Genomic DNA, 24,762 nt, shown 5'->3' on the forward strand with positions numbered 1-24,762 from the left:
GATAAAATATCTTTACCTGATTATCTTCAAGGTAGGATATTTGTTCTTTAAATTTTTTATCTTTCTTTCTTATACCTTAATAACACTTTTATTTTATTAATAACACTTTTCTGTTTACATTTGTTTTATTTCTTTTACTAACAATAGGACTTTTTTACAGGTAGCAGGGACGTCAAGTCTACATCAGGACGGCTCCAGGACATCAGGGGCGTCAAGTCTACATCAGGACGGCTCCAGGACATCAGGGACGTCAAGTCTACATCAGGACGGCTCCAGGACATCAGGGACACCATCCATCGTGGGATCACCTTCGGGGGGTCCGTTTTTAACGGGTGCGAATCCCTCCCAACGGTAAGGGCCATCTACCAATGGCTGGAACCGTCTTCCAATGGTAAGAGGTCCCTTCCAACATCGAGGATCACCACTCATAGGTAAGACTTATCCCTCTGCGAATAGGAACACCTTCAAGTTGCTTGAAGGTGATCCTGTCCGCGGGAGATTCGGTACTTGTACCGCATCTTCTGCCGATAGGATCATCTTTAAGCAATTTGAAAGTGATTCCTGTTTGCACAGGTATAAGTTAAGCCTCTGAATGGTGATCCAAGAAGTTGTAAGGAACTTCTTACTTCTTGGAAGACAGTTCCTGGTCATTGGATGGTGGCTGTTACTACATGGGAGGGCATTCACTCCTGCTAAAAATGGTCCCCACGCGTAAAGGGGGACACTCGTCCCCCCGGGCGGACAGGGGGGACACTCGTCTCGTCCCCCCGGGCGAACAGGGGGGGACACACGCTCGTCCCCCCGGGCAGATGTAGGGATGCACCATTCAAAAATAAAAAAATAACTTTACATTGTTTTATTATTAAAAAAAAATTACAATACACCCCCCCTCTGGTTTCTTCCCCCTTCGCGACCGCCCCCCTTCGTTTCCCGGCCCTCCCCTTCCCGCGCCCCTCGCGACCCCACCCTTTTCGCGGCCCTCCCCTTCCCCCGTCGCTCCGGGGTTCGAAGCCTTCCGCGTTCGAAGACTCCCGGGGTTGGAACATCGGTCACCATCCTCAGTCAGGTACAAGGGTTTCGAATTTTGAAGACTTCGAAGTTTAAAGACCCCGAGTTATAAAGATTTCGAAATTAGAAAGACTGTGAAGTTCAAAGGTTCGAAATAAGAAGGTCACACACTTGAAAGTTTTCGAAGTTCGAATATTTCGAAGTCGAAAAACGCCAAAATAGTTTTGGCGTTTTCCTACTCCGGAATTTTCAAACACCGGAGACTCTCCTGTATGACTTCTTATTTCGAAGTCGTCGAACCCACAGACTTACCAATTTCGAGGTCTTCGCACCCGGGGTTCTTCAAACTTCGAAGTCTTCAAAGTTTGAAGCCCTCGTACCTGACTGAGGATCGCGGAAATCCCGATGTCTTCCAACCCCGGAGTATTCGGACGCGGTAGACTTCGGACCCCGGAGTCTCCACGTCCGGTCCCTCGATGTCCAACGTTGTCCTGGTGATCTTGATGTCCTGATTGATCCATTGGGTTGGTCCGATATCCATTACTGACCCTGGGTAGCCTTGGTGTGACTGTGGTTCTGGTTCGTCTTGGTTCTTGGTGTCGTGACTCCAAATCTCCGGTGGGATAGTTCCACGTCCACCATGCTCTGTGTGGTAGCTCTGGCTCTCCTGGATGTTCTGAGTTGTAAATAGGTGTTGGAATACCTGTGACCTGTAAAAAAAGTCCTTATCTTAGTAAATAAAAGATTTAATAAAAATAAAAGAAATTAAGTTAATGTAAATAAAAAGAAAATATTAATAAGTAAAGAAAAGATTTATAAGTAAAGACAAGCACAAAAAAGATAACTAGCAAAGAGTAATTAGGTTGTCGAAAAAGTCAAAGTAAATCAGAAGAAATAAAATATGTAAAGAAGTACTAATAAGGTAAATAAAAAGAGAAAATGATAAATAAACCTTACTTTTCCTTTGTTGGCTTTGTCAAAGGTTGTCTCCACAATCGTGAATATGTAGACAGATTCCTATGTTGGCTGGAATAACTCTTCAGACATACAAGAAAGTCCTGATGTTAGTAAGCAATAAGCAAAACAATCATCCCTCAAACTGTAAAAAAAGTAAAAGAAAACAAATTAACATTAATAATACTAATAAATCAATAGACATAAAAGTAGCATGTGTGATACTAATGATAAATGAAAGTGTTGGAGAATTAATAAGGGAGAAATTTTTTTTCATGAATGAAATGGAATTGGAACATCTGGAGTTAAATGAAACAGCCATTAAAATCAATGGCCAACTGGCATACTCAAGTTTTCAGGATGTTCCTATGAAATACAGTGTTACATTACACATATTTTAAATGTTAATTCAACCCCCATAGTAAAATAAAAGCATAAAAAGAAAAGATTTATAAGTAAAGACAAACATAAAAAGATAGCTAACAAAAAGTAATTAGGTTTTTGAAGAAGTCATAAAGTAAATCACATGAATGAAAATATGTAAAGAAGATCTAATTAATAAGGTAGATAAAAGAGAAAATGGTGAATAAATCTTACTTTTCCTTTGTTGGCTTCATCAGATTGTCTCCATAATCGTGAATATGTAGACAGATTCCTATGTTGGCTGGAAGAACTCTTCAGACATACAAGAAAGTCCTGATGTTAGTAAGCAATAAGCAAAACAATCATCCCTCAAACTGTAAAAAAGGTAAAAGAAAACAAATTAACATTAATTATACTAATAAATCAATAGACAAAAAATTAGCATGTGTGATACTAATGATAAGTGAAAGTGTTGGAGAATTAATGAAGGAGAAATTATTTTCTTTTTCAGAAACCTATACAAATACTAGTAATTGAAAATGCTACTTACTCCTCTTGTTTTTGTTTTTTTGTGAATGAAAAGGCATTGGAATATCTGGAGTGAAATGCCATTACAATCAATGCCCAACTGCACAGTCTCAAGTTTTGATAATGTTCCTGTAAAATAAAGTGTTACATTACACATATTTTAAATGTTAATCCCTATAGTAAAGAATGTGATAACAGAATATCAAACAGTGATGTTAAGCAGATGTTTTTATTATAAATATACCAATGGAACCACTTAGATTGATTAAACACTAGTAACTACTGTCTATCTTTAAATTTTAATTCAATATTTTAATTATAACATACATTCTTACCTTAATAATGATGTTTTCAAGTGAAGAAGGAAGTGCAAAAGAAGTGCAGGAAGAACTGTATATCACACCACATCATCCATTTCTCGATATTTAGTAGTATCAAAAACATCAATACGCTTTTATTTATCGGTCAGTCTGCAAAAGATAAAAAGAAAAAACGAATTAGCTACGTTATTAATTAAACAAGTTGTGAAATAAAATAAAAACACACCCAAAGAAAAAATGCAAATGACGTTATTATTTACTATAAATCATAGACAATCTATCAATTGCTGTGAATATAGACAAAAGACAAACATGACACAGATATGACCATAGATACACATGACATAGATAAAAAGACACTAATAGATACTCTATCATTGAGCAGAATTTAAAATATAAAATTGATGCCATCCACCTAGCATATAAAATAAAACATTATTGATTCTCATTTTTTCCCTCATTTAATTGATGATAACAGTTTTTGGGTATAGTCTGAAATAAAGATGAAACAAAATTTTAGTTAACGGAAAACGAGTCCAAATTTCTAACACAAAAATGCGCACATAATCTTCCGACCTGTACAACAATTATTTTGAGTTGCGTAGGGGGTGAAAAGTATGTTAGAATGTATGGAGGATTGTGGTGGAAACAGCCCTTGGGTGTAATTTAAAATAAATATAACATAAACTTTTAATTGATAAAGAAAAGAGTAAAAATCATTAACAGAAAAAAGCGCACGTAATTTTCGACGTGTAAAACATTTTGTTTGAACATTGTAAGGCCTATAAAATATGTAAATCTATGTTGGATTTTGTGGTGGTGAGAACAAATAACAATATCAAATAAATTCTTAATTGACGAAAAAAGAAATAAAAATTACTAACAGAAAAAAGCGCATGTTAATTTTCAACCAATAAAACAATTATTTTGAGAAGTATGAGGAGTGCAAAATATGTTAAAATGATACCACCACAAAATCCAACATACACTTTTATATATTTTTAACCCTTAGGGTGTGCAAAATAAATATATTCCAAGTTGATAATTTATGTGCGTCCTGTTCTGTTAATAATTTTTATTAATTCTTCATCAATTAAATTTTATTTTATTTTTATATGAACTGCATTCAAGGGATATGACCGCCACAAAATACTACACATATTTTTACTCATTTTTCATCCACTACGCTTCTAAAAATAATTGATTTACAGGTCGAAAATTTACATGGGCTTTTTCCTCTCATCATTAATAATTTATTGTCGATTTTCGTTAATTAAAATTTTATTTTATATTTATTTTAAATTGTATTCAAGGAATGATGTTATTTTTAATAATAATAATCGAGGCTGATTTTTAGCTCCGTACCGTTACTGTTCTAATAAACATATAATTTATACATTCATGTGTTTTATTATTCATTTGTTTAATTAACAGGTCATTACACTTGCAATGAAATTCGCATAATACAAATCAAATTTTCTGAATCGAAATACAACTAGACACCATCTGTATGCCGGTCAGATTTTACTGCCTAATTAATAATAGCAAATTATAATGCACGAAGAATTAATTGACGATAATAATTCCGGTTTGTTGGTCAATTACGCAATTAAACGACTCTAAACATCATTAATGACGCTACTGTCACGATTGCCATGATTATTTTTTTAAAACTTTTTTAATATAAAAAATATAAAAACGTATAAGTACGTTTGAAAACCAATGAAAACGATGTGACCCATAATTAAATATATTTTCCATTCAAATAGTTTTAGTTATTATTTCGGAGCAATGGATTTATAGGGAATTTAATGTTATACAAAAAGGATCTTTTATAATTTTTTTATAGCTCAACCCTTTCAGAAGTTATTTGTGGTTAAAGTTTATAAGCCTTCGAAAAACTAATTGACACTATTAGACAATTATTACAAAATGCTGCGGGCTTTTTTATTAAAGCATCTCAACCGGTATGAAATTATATCATTTATGTTTATTCATTTTCAACGATTGAAATGTATTGTAAAAAACAACATTTTGTGATAAGTAACGGTAATAACATCGAAAAAAAAAAAAAAAGAAAATTTACGCGATTTAAACTTTAACTATGAATAACTTTTGAAGGAGTTGAGTTATAAAAAAGTTATTAGAGACCTTTTAGCAGAGGATTTAATTCCCTATTAAAATATGTATCGTACATTTACGTATCTACATTGGCCCGTTATTGAGCTACAAAATTCAAAAGTAACTGAAACAAATTTTTCCCTTTTTAATTAAATGGAAAATCGAAAATTGCGTTCAAAAACCACTAAATATTAATATTCAGGGCTCCAATTATGACAAGTGCCTTAATTACACACAAATTTCATACGACAGTTAGTGGAAGGTTAATGTTAATAAAAAGAGAAAAATAACAAAATAAAAAGTACTTACATCAAATTATAATAAATTCTATCCCTCCATGGCTTCAATTTCCTCTGTTTTCCAGTTCAGGTTGATCCAGCATCGTCTTCTTGCAATTTCCAGATGAATTCAACGCATTTGTTCGGTTTAATTACAGAGAGAAGACACCATTTTCGAAAGTCTTTAATTGTGTAATAGTCCAACATATTAAATTTCGGTAATTTTAGTAAAAACAACAACTAAAATCAGGATAGTTGCGCCAAACAACAAAACGTTTTTCGTAGCGAAGCGAATACATCGACGAGCTGTACAACACTACAACGTTTGTTTTGTCTTTCACATTTTTTTTTATCCCTCGATGATTCGGACCGTTTTTTGTTTCAAGCCTTATCAAATTAACAACTCGATAGCCACACATTAACACAATAACAGGGGAATTGTACTGTCAATGTCGGACGGAATTTGCCATGTACGAGTACGAGAGGTGTACGGAAAATCCTTTGACGTTAGAAAAATGTACAGGTGTACGTAACAAAGTCAATGAGAACAAAAACTAATTAACAATTTTTTCGACGGTTCGAAGTTTGAAACTACTCGAAAATCACGACGTGAAGTTGCGAATATTTAGATATTTATAAATAAAAAAGTTTTCCCACACGGTTCCAGAAAGTTTCACCATGTGATAATTACAAACTAAGTGAGTATTTGTTAAAATAAAATACATCAGTTTTTGCGCACTCATTCGCGGTAAATTTAAACATTAAAAACAATATAAATACTTTTGTTTGACCTATAAATAGTAGAACGATTAATAAAGTAAAATTCTTTTTTCGACCGCTTTTCGACATATGGGGCATTCGGCCATTTGATCTCCGCACATTTGACAAAGTCCGTGACCGCACAAAAAAATCATGTTCTTTAGACGATCCAGGCACACGGGACACATCGTCTGAAAAAAAAAACGGACGACCCTAATTTTTGACCTACAACACAAGCCGATAAAATATCTTTACCTGTTCCTTGATATCTTGCAATTGCTGCTGAAGCTTTTGTATATCATTGTTAGTGACTTTGGGCGCGTTGTTCATCAAGGGCGGGGGTTGTATCAGTTGTGGTTCGCTAGTCGACGGAGCCGGTTCGACTTCCGGATCCGCCTTGACCTCCGATATGGTTCCCAGACCTCCTGAGCAAACGGTCATCGGGACCATGAGCTCGATCTGGGCCCTACACAGCACGCATTTCTTCATTAGCTGACAACAGCTATCGCAGGCGCACATATGGCCGCAGGGTTTGAACAAAACCGACGCCTTTTTATCAGAACATATCAGACATTCCTCGATCTGCAGACCAAATAAATACGAAATGAATGTTGAAGTCAGGAAAATCTTATTAACGATAACTACCTTTATTCTATTGGTAATCGATTCTCTGCATATGAGGCATTTCTTGACCCTAGGGGCACAACTGGAACAGCAACAAACGTGCCCGCAGGGTTGGAACAGTATGTCCCTTTTGACGTCCGAACATACCAAGCATTCATCAACTGTGGACGTATTCGTGTTGACGTTTTGGTTGGAATGGGGGTGCAATTCCATTTCTTCGCTCTTTTTCTCTTTGTGACATTTGGTCAGCGTTTTGCAAAGGTTCGGATCGGGGCACAAGTCTAACGGAGTTTGACCCTTTTTATTCTTTATGGTCAAATCGGCCCCGTTACCCGCTAGGAAGCAGGCGATGCTTGCCGACGATTTTTTATCGGATCCTTGAGTTCCCAAACCCATCAGGAGTTTACCGACGTCCTGGACGTCTTGTAACTGACGAAGCTGAGATAGTGTGTGGTGACGTAGGGCTTCGTGAAGAGGGGTGTCACCGTCTTTGTCGGCTATGTTCAAGTTTGCACCCTCTCTCACTAGTAACTAAGGAAATTTCGAAGCAATAAGATCGAACGTTTTACGAGATCGATAAACAGCGAAGGTTGAATTTTTATAAACATGCGAATCTAGTTTTTCTTTAAATAATATTTTTTTGAATATACCTGTCTGTTTTTGAAATTGTATCAAAAGAATACTCCTAAATTTTCCGAAGAATACCTTATTGTCTACTATAAAAAATTATATGAAAAATTTGACGACACTGTTTTCGTCACTACAATTTTAAAAAATAATGTACGAAAGTAAAAGTTTGAATCAAAAGACCTTTATGAGACCCTTAATAATAGTTATGCCGTATTTTTACAAATTTTAAGTCAAATTTTTAGAGACGCAGAAAATCGTTATGATTCACTCACCCTCACTATTTGGGTATGTTGTCTCTCGACAGCAAGATGCAGGGCCGTCTGCAGGTTGACGTTTTGCAAATCCATGTTGACTTTTCCATTGAGAACTAGCTGTTCAGCTACTTCGACGTGATTATTGAGAGCTGCAAGGTGAAGGGCGGTATATCCGTCGTCTTTCTTTTCGTCGACAATCCATGGTCGAGGTAGTTTTGCAAGTAAAATTTTCATTGCACTGAAACAAGAAGAATCTTCACTCAGTTTGAAGCAATCCAACTGTTTATATTTACTGTAACTTAATGATATTCTTTCACTTTGTTTTTCTTTCTGCTAATTTATAAATTACTAATAAAAGAAAATATGAGGGTTAATACGTTTCACAGGTATTCTACGTTCAATATATTTTCCAAGAAAATTAACAAAAAAGTGTAATTTCTTGGTTGCTATCCAGGCTGGCATTTTTTTCCAATATTTTGATATCTGAGGTTTCATATAAGTTAACATTTTACTTATTGGTATACTGTCTAGTAATTTAATTGAATATATATAACTTGAACAATACTAAGAGATAGATGTTAGCTTTTTATATATTTATTTATTGTATATAGGTACCCATTAAGTCTCATTGTAGTGGATCTTCCTGATTGACCTATGTATAAAGCATGTCATTTCGATGTAATACAATTTCTTTGAAAAAGATCGCAAACATACGGGCGAAACGGCACATTTTGTTTTCATTATCGTTAATAAAGCCAATAAGTAGACTTTTGCGAGACAGACAATCCGAAGAAGTTGTGTTCGCGGGCATCTACACCAACAAACTTCAACCCACATACATGTGCACAAACAGACGTTTTGTTTTAGGCATTTGATATGCATCACGTATTCATACACGCACACACATACATGTTTAGGTCTGTCTGTGTAAACGCGTGTGTGTATGCCATGAATATGTGTAATAAGAATTAACGTGCGAGATGTCATAGAGTTCGTCAGAGCGTTTGTTATACATACATACAAACGCTAGCCCTGGCCTCGACCCCCAGATACCATAGGCGTCGATTATAAATTATAAATTAAAAAAAGTAGCAGTCAAAAACAGATTAAATAAAATTATTGTGCTACATAGAATCACGAAAGTGCGTCCACGTTATTTGTATTCGCATATTATGTTATAAACATCCCATCATTATAATGCCTTCGACTCACAGACTGGTAGGACACGCACCTCTATTTGGACGAAGGACTCCAAATATTGGTAAACAGTAATCCAGTCTACTGTTGTTGTTCTTTCAAAACAAACTGAGCTTTTTAGAAAATACAACAAATGGCGCAGTAAACGCCATCTGTAGCACGATGCTACGTTTTAAGATTACGTATGCTCCAACAAGGTCCACTTGTTTGGATATCTATTTGCTGAAAACGAATCCCGGCGTAGTCAACCTGTAGTTGGTCTGTGTTCTGTCGGAGCTGCCTGCGACGCGCTGATGAGATCCAAAAAGATCGAAATCGCGATCCGCGTCTGGCAGTTTCGACAGAATACAGACCACTTCGAATTATTTTCAACTGAGTTTTATCAAAATATTACGAAGATTGATACTAAATAGGTCAAACCCCAACACCAAAATACGACTTTTGGGACCCTTATCGAAAATACCTTCGAATGTTCACTGTTTAGGGTTGGATCTATTTAGTGTATTCAACAAAAGCTCTACAGTTTCCAATTGTCTTAATACTTTGATAACGTCCGGTTCCTGTTGGAAAGGCCAATCCAGCATCCGGAATACATACCCTTTGCTCGAAATTATTTTGCGATTGGTTAGTTGGGTAACTTAATCCTGGTGGTTGGTTGTTACGCGATTTAAACGCGACGAAACCTTTCAATGAATATTTTAACCTCTGGTAAATGTTTCTCGTTTAAGCGGAATTCGGTTGAATTTCACGCTCTGTCTAACTGAGGAATGTTTGAGAAGTTTAAAGTCCTGAATTTTTCAGGTGCACTTAACAAGCTGAATTGGATGGAAAGTAATGCAAAGGATGTAAAGGACAAACGGAATAAGTGCTTCGGCACACACATTAAACTTTTCTTAAGTGTCGGTAGGAGAGTCCTTTCGAACAACCGTTACCACGAAAAATTTTTTCTTTTCTTCTTTTATTTAACCTTCTCATTTAAAAGGAGGGCAATATTTACTATACACTAAATATACATTAAATTACACTCCAAACAATACCAATGGTGTTCAGGTTTCTACGAATTCTCATAAAAATAATTCCTTATTAATTTGGTAAAGGCATTTGCGGTTAGTAGATGAACTAATACTGTTCCGATTAGGGTCTAGGACCTCTGAAGAAGCTCGCTGCTGACAAAACGTTAAGAAGCAACTCTAACTGATGACGGTTTTCACACCAGAATTAGGACAGCATTAATTGCTTATCACTTAAATTGTAATAAAACAAAAATCAAATTTTTAAGTAAAGAAAGTGAAAAAAAATTGTGCCTTGTGAAAATTAATGTAGGTATTACATATACATTCATGATTACGTAATTTCCTTTTTAATACGAATCGCCATAAAATGAGATAGAACATCAATGCCAGCTATAAATTAGTCATGTAGGCTATAGAGTTAAACCAAAAATATAAACTTAGAAAAAGAGGTCAAACCCAAAGTGTTTCACCACAAACAGAATTTTCTGTTATTAAGCATTTAATTTCCACTTATGTAAATCATTTCTGTACAGTAATTACCCATAATTATTTTCTGAAAGGTCAAAAAAAACGAACGAAAAAGAATACAGGAAAAAAGCTTTCAGTTATAGTCTTTTAATTTCATTTTTACAGCATCAGCGAGAGTGTGAAAATTGAATCAAATTTCCCGTCCAGTGCCTAGATGCAATTTTGATAGCTTTTCACAGATACACGCAAGGTTATTTTACCGGAAAGTAATATGTAGCTTTTTAACTAGGTCAAGGTGTTTAATTTTCATTAAGAATCATACGTGCACATGGCACATAAACCCAATTTGGCACAGGCGGAAACATTTTCATTATACAGGTAAGGCAAATTGTGCACATATGCCATTGTGGGCATTTATGTTGTTTCACGAGCGAAAATGCGTAATTTGGTGAACGTATGGAATATATATTTTCAACCATGTCTATTTCAAAATATCATCTGTTTCTCTAATAACTGTCCTAAACTAACTGAATCCTCAAAATCTATTAAACAAAAAGTAACACCCCCCTGAAGCTTTAAATTGCATTCATTGGATTTATATTACTTTATTATTTACAGAAATTTCAATTATTATTGCATGTAATAGAATACCCCTAAGTTCTTCACTCGCTACACGCGTATACATATGTGTAGCGTGCACCCATGTAGTCTGGGGGATAAAAACAGAATTGGGAAAAGGCTTAATGAAATGTGATTATCGAATGCGAATATTGCATTTATACGCACCCGATAATCTAATATGCATTTGTTACGAATGAATTTATTACCGTTGGAATTTCAAAAACAGAAAAGTCCCGGACGAATAATGGCATTGGGAAGCTGTAGTTTTGAGATAATTTTTATGTAAACGTCACCTAAATTACCGCATTTAATGTTGTTATTTACCCATAATGTAAATGGTTTTCGAAAAATATATTTATCACACTTTAAACACGCTAGTCACTACCACTTGAGCAATTATTCATATTTTATTAAAATTACACGACCAATACCGTTAACGACAAATTAAAAGAGCTACCTATTAAATAATCAAGATTTGTGAAGGGCGGCGTTATAATATACCATGCAGATGAAATTATATTTATACAGAGGGCAAATGTTGTTAGGATTTATTCTAGTAACTTCTTAATTTTATGGCATTTTCAAGAGGTATAGCATAAAACAAACAATAGGGCAGGACTGAGTTATTTTTAACATTAGTTTTGGAATGGCGATGGATTAATTAATTAAAAAGGATAACGGGTGATAAAAATACTGTCGATAGAAAAGATTAGAAAGGGAGAAGTATTGAGAAAATAAGGATAAGAGAGGACGCTATGAAAATTAATAGATACGGAAATGACATAGTAGGGGGCAGTTAGAGACACATTAGAAGCAGAGACAGGAGTACAGAGAGGCGGAGGAAGTGTAATCGTAAGATCAGGATAAAAAGGATATGCGGAGGTGCGTCTTCAACTAACTAATGCCTTTGTGACAATGTTACTTATACACTACAATAAGACATTTATGGTAAGCCCACTATCAGCACACAACAAGAAATGATGAATATGTATCCGTAAATGTGGAACAATATTATTTTAATAAAAAGTTGAGCGTTAAATAACATGTTTTAATTTTCAGCCATCCCTCCTAGGTAATAATGAGTTGGCTGTGCGAGTAATTTTTCCCTAGCTGTAACAGAACATCAAATATAATGCAGTGGAAATATCACGGCTAGTGCTGCTAATAAAAAGTTTGAATTGCATCGTAATTTTTGTCCAAGTTAATGGAGAAACTTTTGAGCTTTATGTATATAAATCATCTAATTTTACTTTAAATGGGATTCGCTGCGAACAAAAACGTCGACGAAAAACTACCTCTAGCATCAGCTAAACGTGATTTTAAAATGGAAATAGAAAATCTTAACGAACGTATGATACGGCAAAACGCTTAAGTATTTTCGTATTTTCCTGAACATTTGTACTAGATAACTTTTTTAGATAAGTTAAATTTAAATTAAAGATTAATTAATAACTTATAGTTTTAAATCATAAGTAATATACGAATAGGTACTCAAACTACCCAAATTAGAAGTTTCGTGTTTAAAGCAAAGAATGACTTAAGACCGGGGGTTGGGAGGGTAGGGGTGGAGGTAGGTAAATTAAGGAATTCGAGATCGTTTAAGACAAAAAAGGGATTTAAATCGAAACTGTTCTTTTGTTTTCCCCGACTGTGAAGTGTTACACGCATTATGCAGAGTAATTAAGTATTTTATTACGGCCCCAATTGAGACGCCGCTGGAAATCGTAAAAAACTCCATAACTGAGGTCATTTAAAATGGTAGCACTGTGCTACTGTTTTACGTAGGCTCATTGTCGGTTTGGATCAGTGACTGAAATGAACATTCATTATACAACGTACGAAACGTTTCTGAATTGTATTTGTACCAAATAGCTACTCTCAATACAATAATATTCGCTGTCGTAATAGAAGTTAATGTAAAGATGAAAAGTTCGACCTAAGCAACCGTCTTCGGAACGTCGAGACGTCGCTTGCTTCTCTTCGCCACCGTACGATTCGGTAAACGGGACGACGATAATAAACATCCAGTGTTTTTTATACCGTATGTACTGAAACGGGAATTGTTCGACTTTAATTGGGCTTCATCCTGGTGTCTGTTGTGCAGTGTTTTTCGAAGCTCTCGTGCGCGCAATCTTTAATATTAGAACTTCTATAAATATTCACGGATTTAATTCTAGTCATCGGGCGTCACTGATGATGGTGAGCATTTACATTGGTATTTTTAGACGTCTGTGTTATGTTAACATATTTTTGTGTTGGGACGCCATTTGAGTTTCAACCGTCCGCCAAATAACGCACAAACGAACCAACGCGTTCGTTAATCTAATGTACTTCTTATAATTTTATTAAAGTACAATAAACCCACAGTCTCGAGTGAGATGACATCGTGTTGAATTTTCTTTGTAATTAATCGCATTCGTTTTCGTTTTATTTGTCAATTCCTAAATTCTTCTAGTGGTAAATAAATAATGTAACTGTTGGTCATGCAGATACAGATTATAAACTTTCAGTTTCCTAGCTTTGAGGATCGCAATCCTAAAAATATATCGACGAATATTAAAAAGATTTTATAGAATAGTCTTTATAAACTTTATAGGTCAATGATTCAAGAATAAAATCTTAAAATAAGCTTCAAAAGAATCTTTGTGTTGTTTTAAAAATAACATCATCGAAATGTTTTGTAATTCAGGTAATGATCCTATGTACGTATGTGGGTCAAAGAAATAGTTCATTTAAAAAATGCAATTCTGAACATATCTGAACGAAACTCGGCAAACAGCAAAAAATTATGTTGTAAATTGACTCAACAGTTATCGCGATTGTGTAGGTTGATTATTTTATTATTATACGAAATGGGTACAGAAGGTTTTGAATTATTTCCTATCTCATCAGAAGACCACGTGGCCCGCAACGGCTCTGGAACGAAAAGAACTTGAATAAGAAGAAGCAGAAGAAGAAGACGACGAAGAGTAAGAATAGAATTACTCATTAATTGATACACCGTCTCCTTTATCTAAATTAAGAATTAACCTCGAGGCTGCGACTTTAATTTAGAGCAGCAAGATAACAAAAGGCACTTTAAATGGAAAAGCGGTTAACGTTAAATCAAATAACAGGTCCGCGCCATGCACGTCGCCATTCACGTAGGCGGCGGCAACGGCGTCGACATCGCCGACGCCGTCACGTACCGCAGCGACCGACGCTTTTAAAGGATAATAAAAAAGAAAAACGAAAAAGCGTTCTTTTTCTCCGAGGAGGCTAATTTATTAAATTTATTACAATTCGCACACACACACACACACAAGTGAGGGCAGCTTGACATATCTAAAATCCAAAGTTATGGTCATATCTCTATAATTAATTTTTACTTGTTATTATAATTTACAATTAATTACATTATAATAATTATCTACTAATACATGTAGTAAAAGATTTGCAGGAGTTAGGAGGGGTAGAGGTAGACCTAGATTAGATTACTGTTCGCAAATAGTTAAGGAAGTGGGATGTTCTAGCTTTAGGGAAATGCAAAGATTAACTCATCAGGATAGGAAAAAGTGGAGGTGTGCGTGTCCAACTAGTCTTAGGATTGATGACGTTATGAGGACGAGTACAAGTAATAAAAACGCCATTAACGCGGAAGAATAAATCCTTTCTCTGCCTTTCTTTGTGCAATTGCGGAAATTGAATTAAAAAAAAAACAAGTGGCCGTTGTTGTTGTTTGTTTTGACGGGAAAATAATCGTTCAAATGAAAAACATTCGAACATTCTTCTATTTTTTTATAGATACACATCAGTCACACCACGGTAAGGATCTGTGTTATGCTGATGCCAAATGTTTTACTTTTACAATGCCAATAGCAGATAAAAATAAATGTGATGTGCCCTTTCTACGTTGTCAATATTTTTTTGTTGCTGCCGTTGCTTCCTGTTCATCAAAATGCAATGAAATTAATTAACTACCTAACTAAATAATGAGGTAGAAAAATTTGAGAAAATTGCAAAGACAACCTAAACTAATCCACAATTAAGAACACATATAAAAAGCTCTGCTAGATGGGACGAAGAGGATAATTGTTTATTTGTGAAGGTGGACATCGAAATTTTGAACACTTGTGGGCCTAGGGGGTCGCAGAATTCGTCCGACAGTCCAGCATTGTAGGCACCTATTATCTACATTTGATACACATATGATTGACAATTTATTTTCATGAAAATTTTTTCGCAACAAGCCATGCTGATTACATTATAAGGGCCTACAAAATAAAATGCATTTGGATTAGCTACGCTTAGTCGTGATATGAAACTGATATCGTTTATAATCCGATTGAGCGATAAAAACGTGTTGTCATGAAGGCTGACACTATTTTTAATTTGGTTTTCCACAATCCCATTTATGAATTAAAGCCCTGACCTTTGACATTTACGTATGCAAATACGTATCAGACTGCTTAATATGCAGTTTTCCGCGTATGTACAAAAATAATAGATAATATTATTCCTGCAGGTACATATGTAACAATATAATTTCAAATTAATTATCTAGGCACCTAGTTAATTTATTGTTGTAAAATTAGTTAGTGTTCTTTAAAAAAGGTGATTTGAAACATTGTATCAGGTTGAAGTAATTTTATATGGCATTGGAATAAAATCAAAGCTGTGCCAAAAGGAACGACGATGATAATAATAACAGTGCAGTTATTAGGTTTTTTACGATCATTACTGATGTAGTTTCGGCTTGCATGAAATCATGTAATGCGAGTTACCACACGCGAAATGCTAAATATTCATTTTATAAGGGCCTTTAATGAAGTCGAACTGGTTTAAAATTGCAGGCCTTACTTACACTATTGTGCAGGTTTTCAGGCTTTTTTATTTTTCTATTCTAAAGGATCATTTAAAACACATAAAACTCTTAAAAGACAAATAAGTACCGCACATGATCGAAATATGTATTTTATAACAACAATAACAGCAGCACCAAACGACTTTACTTGTAAATTTATTTAAATACTTGGCAGATTCGAGGCTCCATAAAAAACGTTAATGCGGATCAGATTTTTTAGATGTCATTAAGCTACTTTCAGCGGTAATAAAACGTATTATCAAAGTTACTTAACTGTTCATTAAAGAGAGAAGTTAAAAATAAATTTAATCAAATTTATACTTTGAGATTACCGTACCCCAACAACCGAAAGTATTACGTTTTCCTCTGATCTCATGAACGAAAGCTCCAGGTAACAAATCGCATTAATTCCTTACAAGCTTTTATCTGAATCCTAAATACGTGTCAAAGATTATCGAAATTAAAATAATTTGATGTATAGTCTTGACCAGGATCACCAGGATAAAAGTTTCCGATTTTATAGGTACAGCATTCGCATTGACAGCGACAGTCCTTCTTTATCGAGATGAAAACAAATTTTTTGTATAATTCGTCGAATGACGCGTTAGTACTGATGATCAAGCAAGTGATACATCCGCGAGAGTGACGTCGCGATGCGACCGTCGTATTTATAGCTTACGTCTAAATGTTGACGGTCCTTTCTTGGCGCGCCTCCATATGGATCGGGAGGCATCAGTGCCAGAAATCATCACTTTTCTATAGCTTCCGAGATCCCGTTTCGCTCAAATACGAACTCATACACACAAGGGCACAAACGCAAAACATTGGCACGCTTATTCCTTCGTTTTTATATGCACACGTAATCGGAAGCTACCAAAAACGCGCTCAAATCCAATCTATCCTATCCAAATGAAATATAATATACTAGTGGTCCGCCCCAGCTTCGCACGGGTGCAATGCTGATACTAAATATATTTTTGTTTTGTTTAGATTATTATTGAAAAGGGGAAATCTTCAAAAGATACCCCCTGAACATACTAAATATACTACAGAATGTCTTTATATACAACATTCACAGTTTTTTTGTCATTAGACAATACAAACCGGCCTCCCGGCCGGTACCGCCGCAACCGCTATGTCCCTGCATTTTAAATCTGTAATATCTTCGAAAATATTCATTTAAATTACATGCTGTAAAGGGCCATATTGATCTATATTAAATGCACAATGTATTTAAGGTACTTAATTGGATAAGAATTAATGCTGTATTGCCTACAATCGCTTCGTAAATAAGTCATTATTTCTCATAAAAAGTAAAGGATAAAAATGGTTATTGTGGGTTATCCCTAAGAGATAGACATATACCATCGCGGACTTTTTTGTAGACCCTTTTAAGATGTACAATATTGTAGTACATTATTTTGATCTATCTCGTAAGGTTCAGCCAGCGTTTGCAATGTAAGCGCAAAAAATGTGTTTATTTACGATATCACATTACAAACCTCTAAAATTATCATCATTATCTACTACATTATTAATATACGAGGGTGGATTGATAAGTTTCCGGCCTGACCAAGAAAAACAAGGTTTTTAAAAATTTTTTTTTTTTATTTCTCAACATAATCTCCTCCAAGGCTGATACATTTCTCATAGCGGTGTTCCAGTCTATTAATGCCATCTCTATAGACTGATTCGTCAAGCTCCTCAAAATAACCATTTACAGCTTCGATTACTTCTTCATTGTCCGCAAATCTCTTACCGCCAAGCCATTTTTTGAGATTAGGGAACAGAAAATAGTCACTCGGGGCTAGGTCTGGAGAGTAAGGAGGGTGCGGCATCAATTCAAACTTTAGATCGTTGATTTTAGCCGTCGCAACGATTGACGTGTGCGCTGGTGCGTTATCGTGATGAAACAAGATTTTTTTCTTCGCCAGATGAGGTCGTTTAATTTTCACCTCGTGGCTCAAACGTTGCAATAAGTCTGCGTAGTATTGACCAGTGATAGTATTACCCTTTGCAAGGTAATCAATGTATATAATACCTCTTGCATCCCAAAAAACAGTAGCCATAACCTTGTTCGCCGAAAAAATTGTTTTTGCCTTCTTTGGAGTTGGTTCCCCTGGTCCAATCCACTGTTTAGACTGTTCTTTGGTTTCAGGAGTGTAGTGGTGGACCCACGTTTCGTCAACGGTTACGAATCGACGCAAAAATTCGCTTGGATTACGCTTATACAATGACAAATTTGCGGTAGAAATGTTTTTTCGAATCAATTTTTGGTCGACTGTTAGCAAACGCGGCACCCATCTTGCACAGAGCTTTTCCATATGCAAATGTTGGTGCAAAATATGTTGCACACGTTCATATGACATCTTACAGGTCTCAGCTATCTCACGCACTTTCAATCTGCGGTCTCCCAGCACTATTTGATGAATTTTTTCGATCATATCTGGAGTTGTGACCTCAACGGGGCGTCCTGAGCGAGGCCCATCAGAGGTGCTCACACGACCCTTTTTAAACTCGGAAACCCACTGCTTAACGGTTGAATATGACGGGGAGGATGTCCCCAGTGTTGAGTCCATCTCTTTTTTAATTTCCTTCGGCGTTAACCCCTTCAAATAAAAGTATTTGATGACAGCACGATTTTCCTGCTTTTCCATTTTTACGAAAACCACAGAGGCGTCTTGTTCAGCGTGCTGTCAAACCTACACTAGCAAGGAGATCGGGCTGAAACTATAGCTACAAGCTATCCAAGGATGGTACTATAGAATGTCACCTCAAGGTAGGCCTAGTGGCGTCATCTCTTGGTTAGGCCGGAAACTTATCAATCCACCCTCGTATATTAAATGCACAATGTATTTAAGGTACTGAATTGGATAAGAATTAATGCCGTATTGCCTACAATCGCTTCGTAAACAAGTCATTATTTCTCATAAAAAGTAAAGGATAAAAATGGTTATTGTGGGTTATCCCTAAGAGATAGACATAAACCATCGCGGACTTTTTTGTAGACTCTTTAAAGATTTACAATATTGTAGTGCATTATTTTGATCTATCTCGTAGGGTTCGGTTCAGCCAACGTTTGCAATGTAAGCGCAAAAAATGTGTTTATTTACGACATCAGTGATTCCCTACTATATTATGCATGTATTATTAATATAAACCTTCCTCTTGAATCACTCTATCTTTAAAAAAAAAACCGCATCAAAATCCGTTGCGTAGTTTTACAGATTTAAGCATACATAGGGACAGACAGCGGGAAAGCGACTTTGTTTTATACTATGTAGTGATATAAACATATTTTTATCAAAATGAACAAAATTATGGGCTTCTTGTTCGAAGATATCATGTAACTATACCAGGCAACAAATGACTATTGTTCACTACAGTTTTAGACATGATATGTATATACAAAATTGTCAACAAGTCTAACGCTTTTTATTTAAAAATAGGAATTGGCTCTAAGTTTACATCCCCTCGTAACTCCAGTTTCTCCTTCTTATACCTACGTCTAGCTAGTCCTTCATGTTACACATCCACATTGGACTTCTTTCATGTAGTCCTTATGGCAGAAAGGGAAAACTTTTTATTGTCTCTAATATTAAAATGAATCTTGGGAAATTTTCATTTCGGCCGACAGTAGGCAGAGACGCACTTATTTAAAGAACATTTTAGACGTTTACGAAATAACGGCCGACATGGTTATTTGTGGCGATCTGTTTACAAAAATCGATTTGCTTTCAAGAAACGTTATCCTAAAAATTACGCCAGTTCAAAATGAAATTGAACGCTGAAAATGAGAATCGCACAAATGGGTTACGTGCCCGAATAAACACACGAAGTTTATGTACAGGTACTTTCGATTATTATTTTCTGTTGGAAATTTCAAAATTAGCTCGCCAGATTAGCTGACCGCAAATAACTTTTTTTATTATTACTTCTACTTTAGTAAACTACACACTTTTCACACAAAAATTAAGAGAAAATAGCTATCACACATTGAAATAATTGCAACCAATAGTTTCTAATAATAATTGTTACTCTTCTACTATAATTTATCTCAATATGAAAATGTCTATCTTAATTACAACAATAACTCCAAATTAATAAACAATATTTCTTACGATTATCACTACACATGCCTTGCTGTAGACCATGCCGTCTTTTCATGAATATAATTTACTAATTCAATAATAAATTACAGTAATTACGATCATCAAACCAAGACATGAGACACAATATAAAATATTGGACGATTTTTATCATGTAGAAAAGTTCAAGCATAAATATATGTAAGAGGATTAACTTACGCAATAAATATTTTGACATTTCTGGAACATTTTTAACCACAAATCACTGCAAATTGTCTCTTGTTTCCTAATTTAAATAATCAGCACTAACAGCAAGCAATATTTTATATGTATGTAATTTATAAAACCGAAAGAGAATAATGGCATTAATAAACGCCATCTAAAGGCCTGCCTATCATACATCCTAATATGAGTAATCGTTAAGCTACGGTCAGTGAAACTTCTAAGAGAATTTAATCAATTAGGTCACTAGAAACATAAGGTATATTTTGCACATTAAAAATGCCAGACATTTAAAGGATTACATGAACAAAAACATCGGGTATGAAATTGTAAATTTGCAATAATATTACGTAAGTTTTAAAACGTTTTAAATTAAATGGTCATTGTTATGGAGATGTCCGAGGTGCGACCAATCCGTATCGGCGAGAGCTTTTTGTCTTTTCACCCGTTGAAAAGCTCAGTATAGAACAAACAAAAAAGTTACGAGAAGAAGAACCAACAACCCCATTATTTGTTAGAAATAATGTAAAGGGGGTGCGCGTGGAACGGTAACAAGCGATGCGGCGAAGAGCTGCATGATGTTGTTTCTTTTTTTCCTTTGGCTGTTACGTATGTCGGAAATTTATACGATTGAGATTAACAAAAGCGTCGCACGAATAGGCGAGCGTCGAAAAAAATAAAAACAAAAGCGCGTCGGCAGACAATGGGTATTTGATTAAGCCAAATGAATCGGTAAAACAACGAGCCTGATTAATCTGATTAATATTGCACGAAATATACTCGACCATTCGCGAATGTAACGACCAGCAGGCGGGAAAATAACGTAAAATACGTATACTTTTCTACAAAAAAATAGAAATCAGATAAAATGTACTACTTAGGTAGGTATATGGTTCGTTCAAAAAGTTTCGGTTTTATTTATAACACTTATTTGTAGACAATAAGAAATAGAACTTTCGTAAAAAAGATGGAAAAATCGTTACCCTTATTCTTCCTTCATGATAACAGCTTAGTAGTTAAAACATACGTCTGTTTTTCCGCACTTTTTGTTGTAGGTACCTATAGAAGAAGGTACTCTAGAAAAGTACATGCTAGTCGAAACAACTGTTATAATTTATTCAATTGAAAGTTCGTTGAAACAACCCTTTTTGTTTCATTTATTTAAAATTATGTTTCATCAAACCCGTCCTTAGTCAAAACACTTCATTAAACTGTCGACAATATTGTATCGACCTAACATAATAGTCGGCCATTCTCAAGCATTGATAACGCATTCTGAGTTTTCATCATACTGGGAAAACTGGCATAATATTTATTTTCATTTTAATACTAATAATATATTTAATATTGAAGCTTTTGAAGGGTGTTACGCTTTGTTTAAAAGATTTTGAGAGTTCGATTTAAAAAAGCATGATAAGGGGTTGAAAAACTACATTCTACAAGCCAACAAATAAATAAGTAATTTCTACATTCCGTGAACTTTTCCACATGCTTACTTTTTAATTCGATTCATAGGGACTAGTGATATCGACGACGTAATGACATTTTCTCATTAATTTTACAGTATTTTAGTTTCATAGAGGAAAATTTTTCCTTTCCATTTGATCTCCGAGATCTCCGTTTTCCAAAGTACATATTTTACCAACACTTAACAATTAACCGGCAGTGACAGTGAGAGACGTTTATCATATTATGGGGTCATTTATATTTAATATTGAGCGATTGGGCCTACGATAACTTAAAATGCAATTTACATGGGTAGAAAATTTAATTTCTAACCCATACACACAGCACATTAACATTTGATTTTGTATTTCTCGTCGACAGTAATTCCTATCTCACGCGGACCCATATTGTCTCTTTTTGTAAGTGCGTGTGTGTGTAAGTCTGAGCATGCATACATACATATAAATGCGTATATATTCGTCTGTCAGTCGCGAAGTTGCCGTAATTTTCGTTTCTCGTTGAAAATTAACAGATTACCAAACATAACGTGACTTGTATTGTCAAAGGAATTGCAAATTGCTGTTCACCGGCAAAATGTCGATTTATGCAAATGAATGTAACGAAACAGTCGAAACGTTGCCGTCATGTTATGCCGAAATACGTCGGCCTGCTATTCATGTGCTACTCCAATATTCGACATGTGATCAAAACAAACCAATCGGTTGTGTGTACATCTAAAAAATTTAATTTTTACTAACGCATTTCATTTTACAAGGGAAAGTAATTAATGTACCAGGTTAGATCGGCAAATATTCGACAAAAACTTTTTGTATTACATTATAACTTCTGGTGGTTTCGTTAAAATGAATGCGACGAGAACTTTTATGGAGTGTACGTAGTACACACACACCTTATTTTCTTAGAATTATATACTTATTGTATAACATTCTTTTCAAATTTAGGCTGTATCCAAACAGACGAATTGAGGCGCCATTCCAGTTCTTCTAAATGACGATTTCAGGTGATAATTTTAGAAAATGTAGAAAAACAATACCGGAACCTGTTCCTTTGCAGGGTTCATTGAAATTAAGAAGCGAAAGATGAATGAATTTACACAAACAACGAAAATAACCAACGGTCGGCTTGGCAGGTTTTTAGTTTTTCCGAGTCTATTTCTATAGTTGTCAGTGACCAACAATGTACCTACATTTGTATGCATGCAGATATTATTGGAAGTGTAGTATCCAAGCCTATAATTATTTGATCTCACTAATTCTAATGCTAATATGAATCAAGGGTGGTTTAAGTACATAAGAACGTATCATATAAAATTTTTGGAAAGTTAGACATTTGTTATTTGATTTCCTAGTAGATACGCTTTTGGCAGAACACATACGATAAATTAATACACGGGCTCGTATATTAGGGGAGACACCCATAAACCACGTAACATTAAGGGAAGGTAGATACAGAACTACGTATTATCTGTCATGTAACGCAGTTGTATTTTTATATTTTGTGCCTATATCCAATATATATTTTTTATTTTTTATATTTGGAAGTCAATATGAATTAGGCGAGATAGATTGCTAGAGCTCCCGGGATTAGTTAGAGACATATTAGAAGCAGAAACTGGATTTGAACAGGGTAGAGGTAGATCTTGATTAGATTACAGTTTGCAAATAGTTGTGGATGGAATTGCTCTTCAAGAAATACGAAGATTGGAGGAAGTTACATAATCCATGTCCAATACCAGCGCTCAGACAGAGGAGTTTTTGATGATGGTGTTGGAAATTTTTATTAGTTTTCTAAGCCTAAATAAATTAAAAACATTTTATGTGTTTAAAGGTAGTTGAGGATAAAATTAATAGACAATAAGTTGCTGTAATTGAAAAATATCCGCACGAACATCAAAAAACGAACACCTACGTAGGATTTTTAACGCAATTTGGGCGAGGAAGTTGTCCACGATTAAAAATAGAGTTATCATGGTTCATTTATAAAAAAAATTGATGGTATTATTATAGCGGATTTGTCGTTTGTTTTTATAATATCCAGTTCAAATAACGAGTCGGTTGAAAAACGTTGTTGCTACCGAAGAAGAGAGCGCGACTTAAGTCAGTCTTGCCTCCCGCTGGCGACAGCTTGTGTTACACTTGCGCCGCTGTTACTTTATTATTACTCGAAGTTGCTTGTTACTCGGGTGCACGCACATGATGGGAACACATGGCGATAGTCTATAATTACGGAGGCCCTCTTCGAAGCCTGGCTACTGGGGGCCTCGGGTTCACTTTGCTCCTCGCTACCGAAGTATTTTAAGAAAAGACAAATTTGGGAAGAGGGGTTGCCCCGACGGATGCGTCCCGGCCAATGGCGTCAACGGGGCCATTTTTAGAATTCGAATACTACCTAAGAGGCACAACACAACACCGTCCCGACGACCGAGACCGGCTCGTGGGTGCAGGGTGCATTTAGTTTCGAATCGAACGTCATCCAGTATTCATCTGTTTCACGCGTTTCGAAAAACATCTACTACTACTACAGTCCACCCTCTCACAGGATAATTTTTTTTTTTCGTTGTTGTTGTTCTGTTGCCCTTCGGGAGTTCCGTGCTTCCTTACTTCCCATAGTGATTGTAACGTATGGAATGTAAAGAAGTATGGAGCAAGCGGGGGCCGTCATCACGACCTGCACAAGGGATAATTCCTGTGAACGATGAAGAAAAACGACCACAAGGAACATTCGGGATGTACCGTACATAGTTGCCGACATCTGGTTTACAGTGTTCGATATGTTTCAGTGAAATGTGGCCGGAAGTTAGTGTGTACCGAATGCGGTACGGCCGTTTCTCGTTTCTAACAAACTTTCAACTTTGTGGTTGCAGACACGACATAATCCAAACCGTTCAAGAGGACCCGATTGTGAGCTAGGACGATTTTGAGGGCGTTTAATAAGAGTTACTGCTACATCGATAATAATCGTTAGGGATTGGAACATCTAAATATAGAAACGACATTTCCAAATA

General features: G+C 35.5%; 1 protein-coding gene across 3 annotated transcripts in view; it reads right to left on the minus strand.

The window, feature by feature from the left end:
• Window positions 1-968: 968 nt before the first annotated feature.
• Window positions 969-24,762, minus strand: part of LOC108738136 (E3 ubiquitin-protein ligase MIB1) — a 235,024-nt gene continuing 211,230 nt past the window's right edge. Inside the window, exons 7-15 of one of the 3 annotated variants that reach the window (XM_025974201.1) lie at window positions 7,858-8,077; window positions 6,977-7,486; window positions 6,587-6,913; window positions 5,604-6,522; window positions 3,189-3,323; window positions 2,876-2,982; window positions 2,560-2,699; window positions 1,966-2,107; window positions 969-1,718 (exon numbers count right to left, since the gene is read on the minus strand). In XM_025974201.1, coding sequence (XP_025829986.1) covers window positions 6,382-6,522; window positions 6,587-6,913; window positions 6,977-7,486; window positions 7,858-8,077 — 1,198 coding nt within the window. In that variant the 3' untranslated portion in view covers window positions 969-1,718; window positions 1,966-2,107; window positions 2,560-2,699; ... (1 more) ...; window positions 3,189-3,323; window positions 5,604-6,381. Of the gene's footprint in view, window positions 1,719-1,965; window positions 2,108-2,559; window positions 2,700-2,875; window positions 2,983-3,188; window positions 3,324-3,478; window positions 3,666-5,603; window positions 6,523-6,586; window positions 6,914-6,976; window positions 7,487-7,857; window positions 8,078-24,762 lie in introns of those variants that run through there. The other 2 variants (XM_025974204.1, XM_018471390.2) reach the window with 2 other exon arrangements.

This window comes from Agrilus planipennis, unplaced genomic scaffold (genome assembly GCF_000699045.2).
Source record: "Agrilus planipennis isolate EAB-ADULT unplaced genomic scaffold, Apla_2.0 scaffold128, whole genome shotgun sequence".
Lineage (NCBI taxonomy): Eukaryota > Metazoa > Arthropoda > Insecta > Coleoptera > Buprestidae > Agrilus > Agrilus planipennis.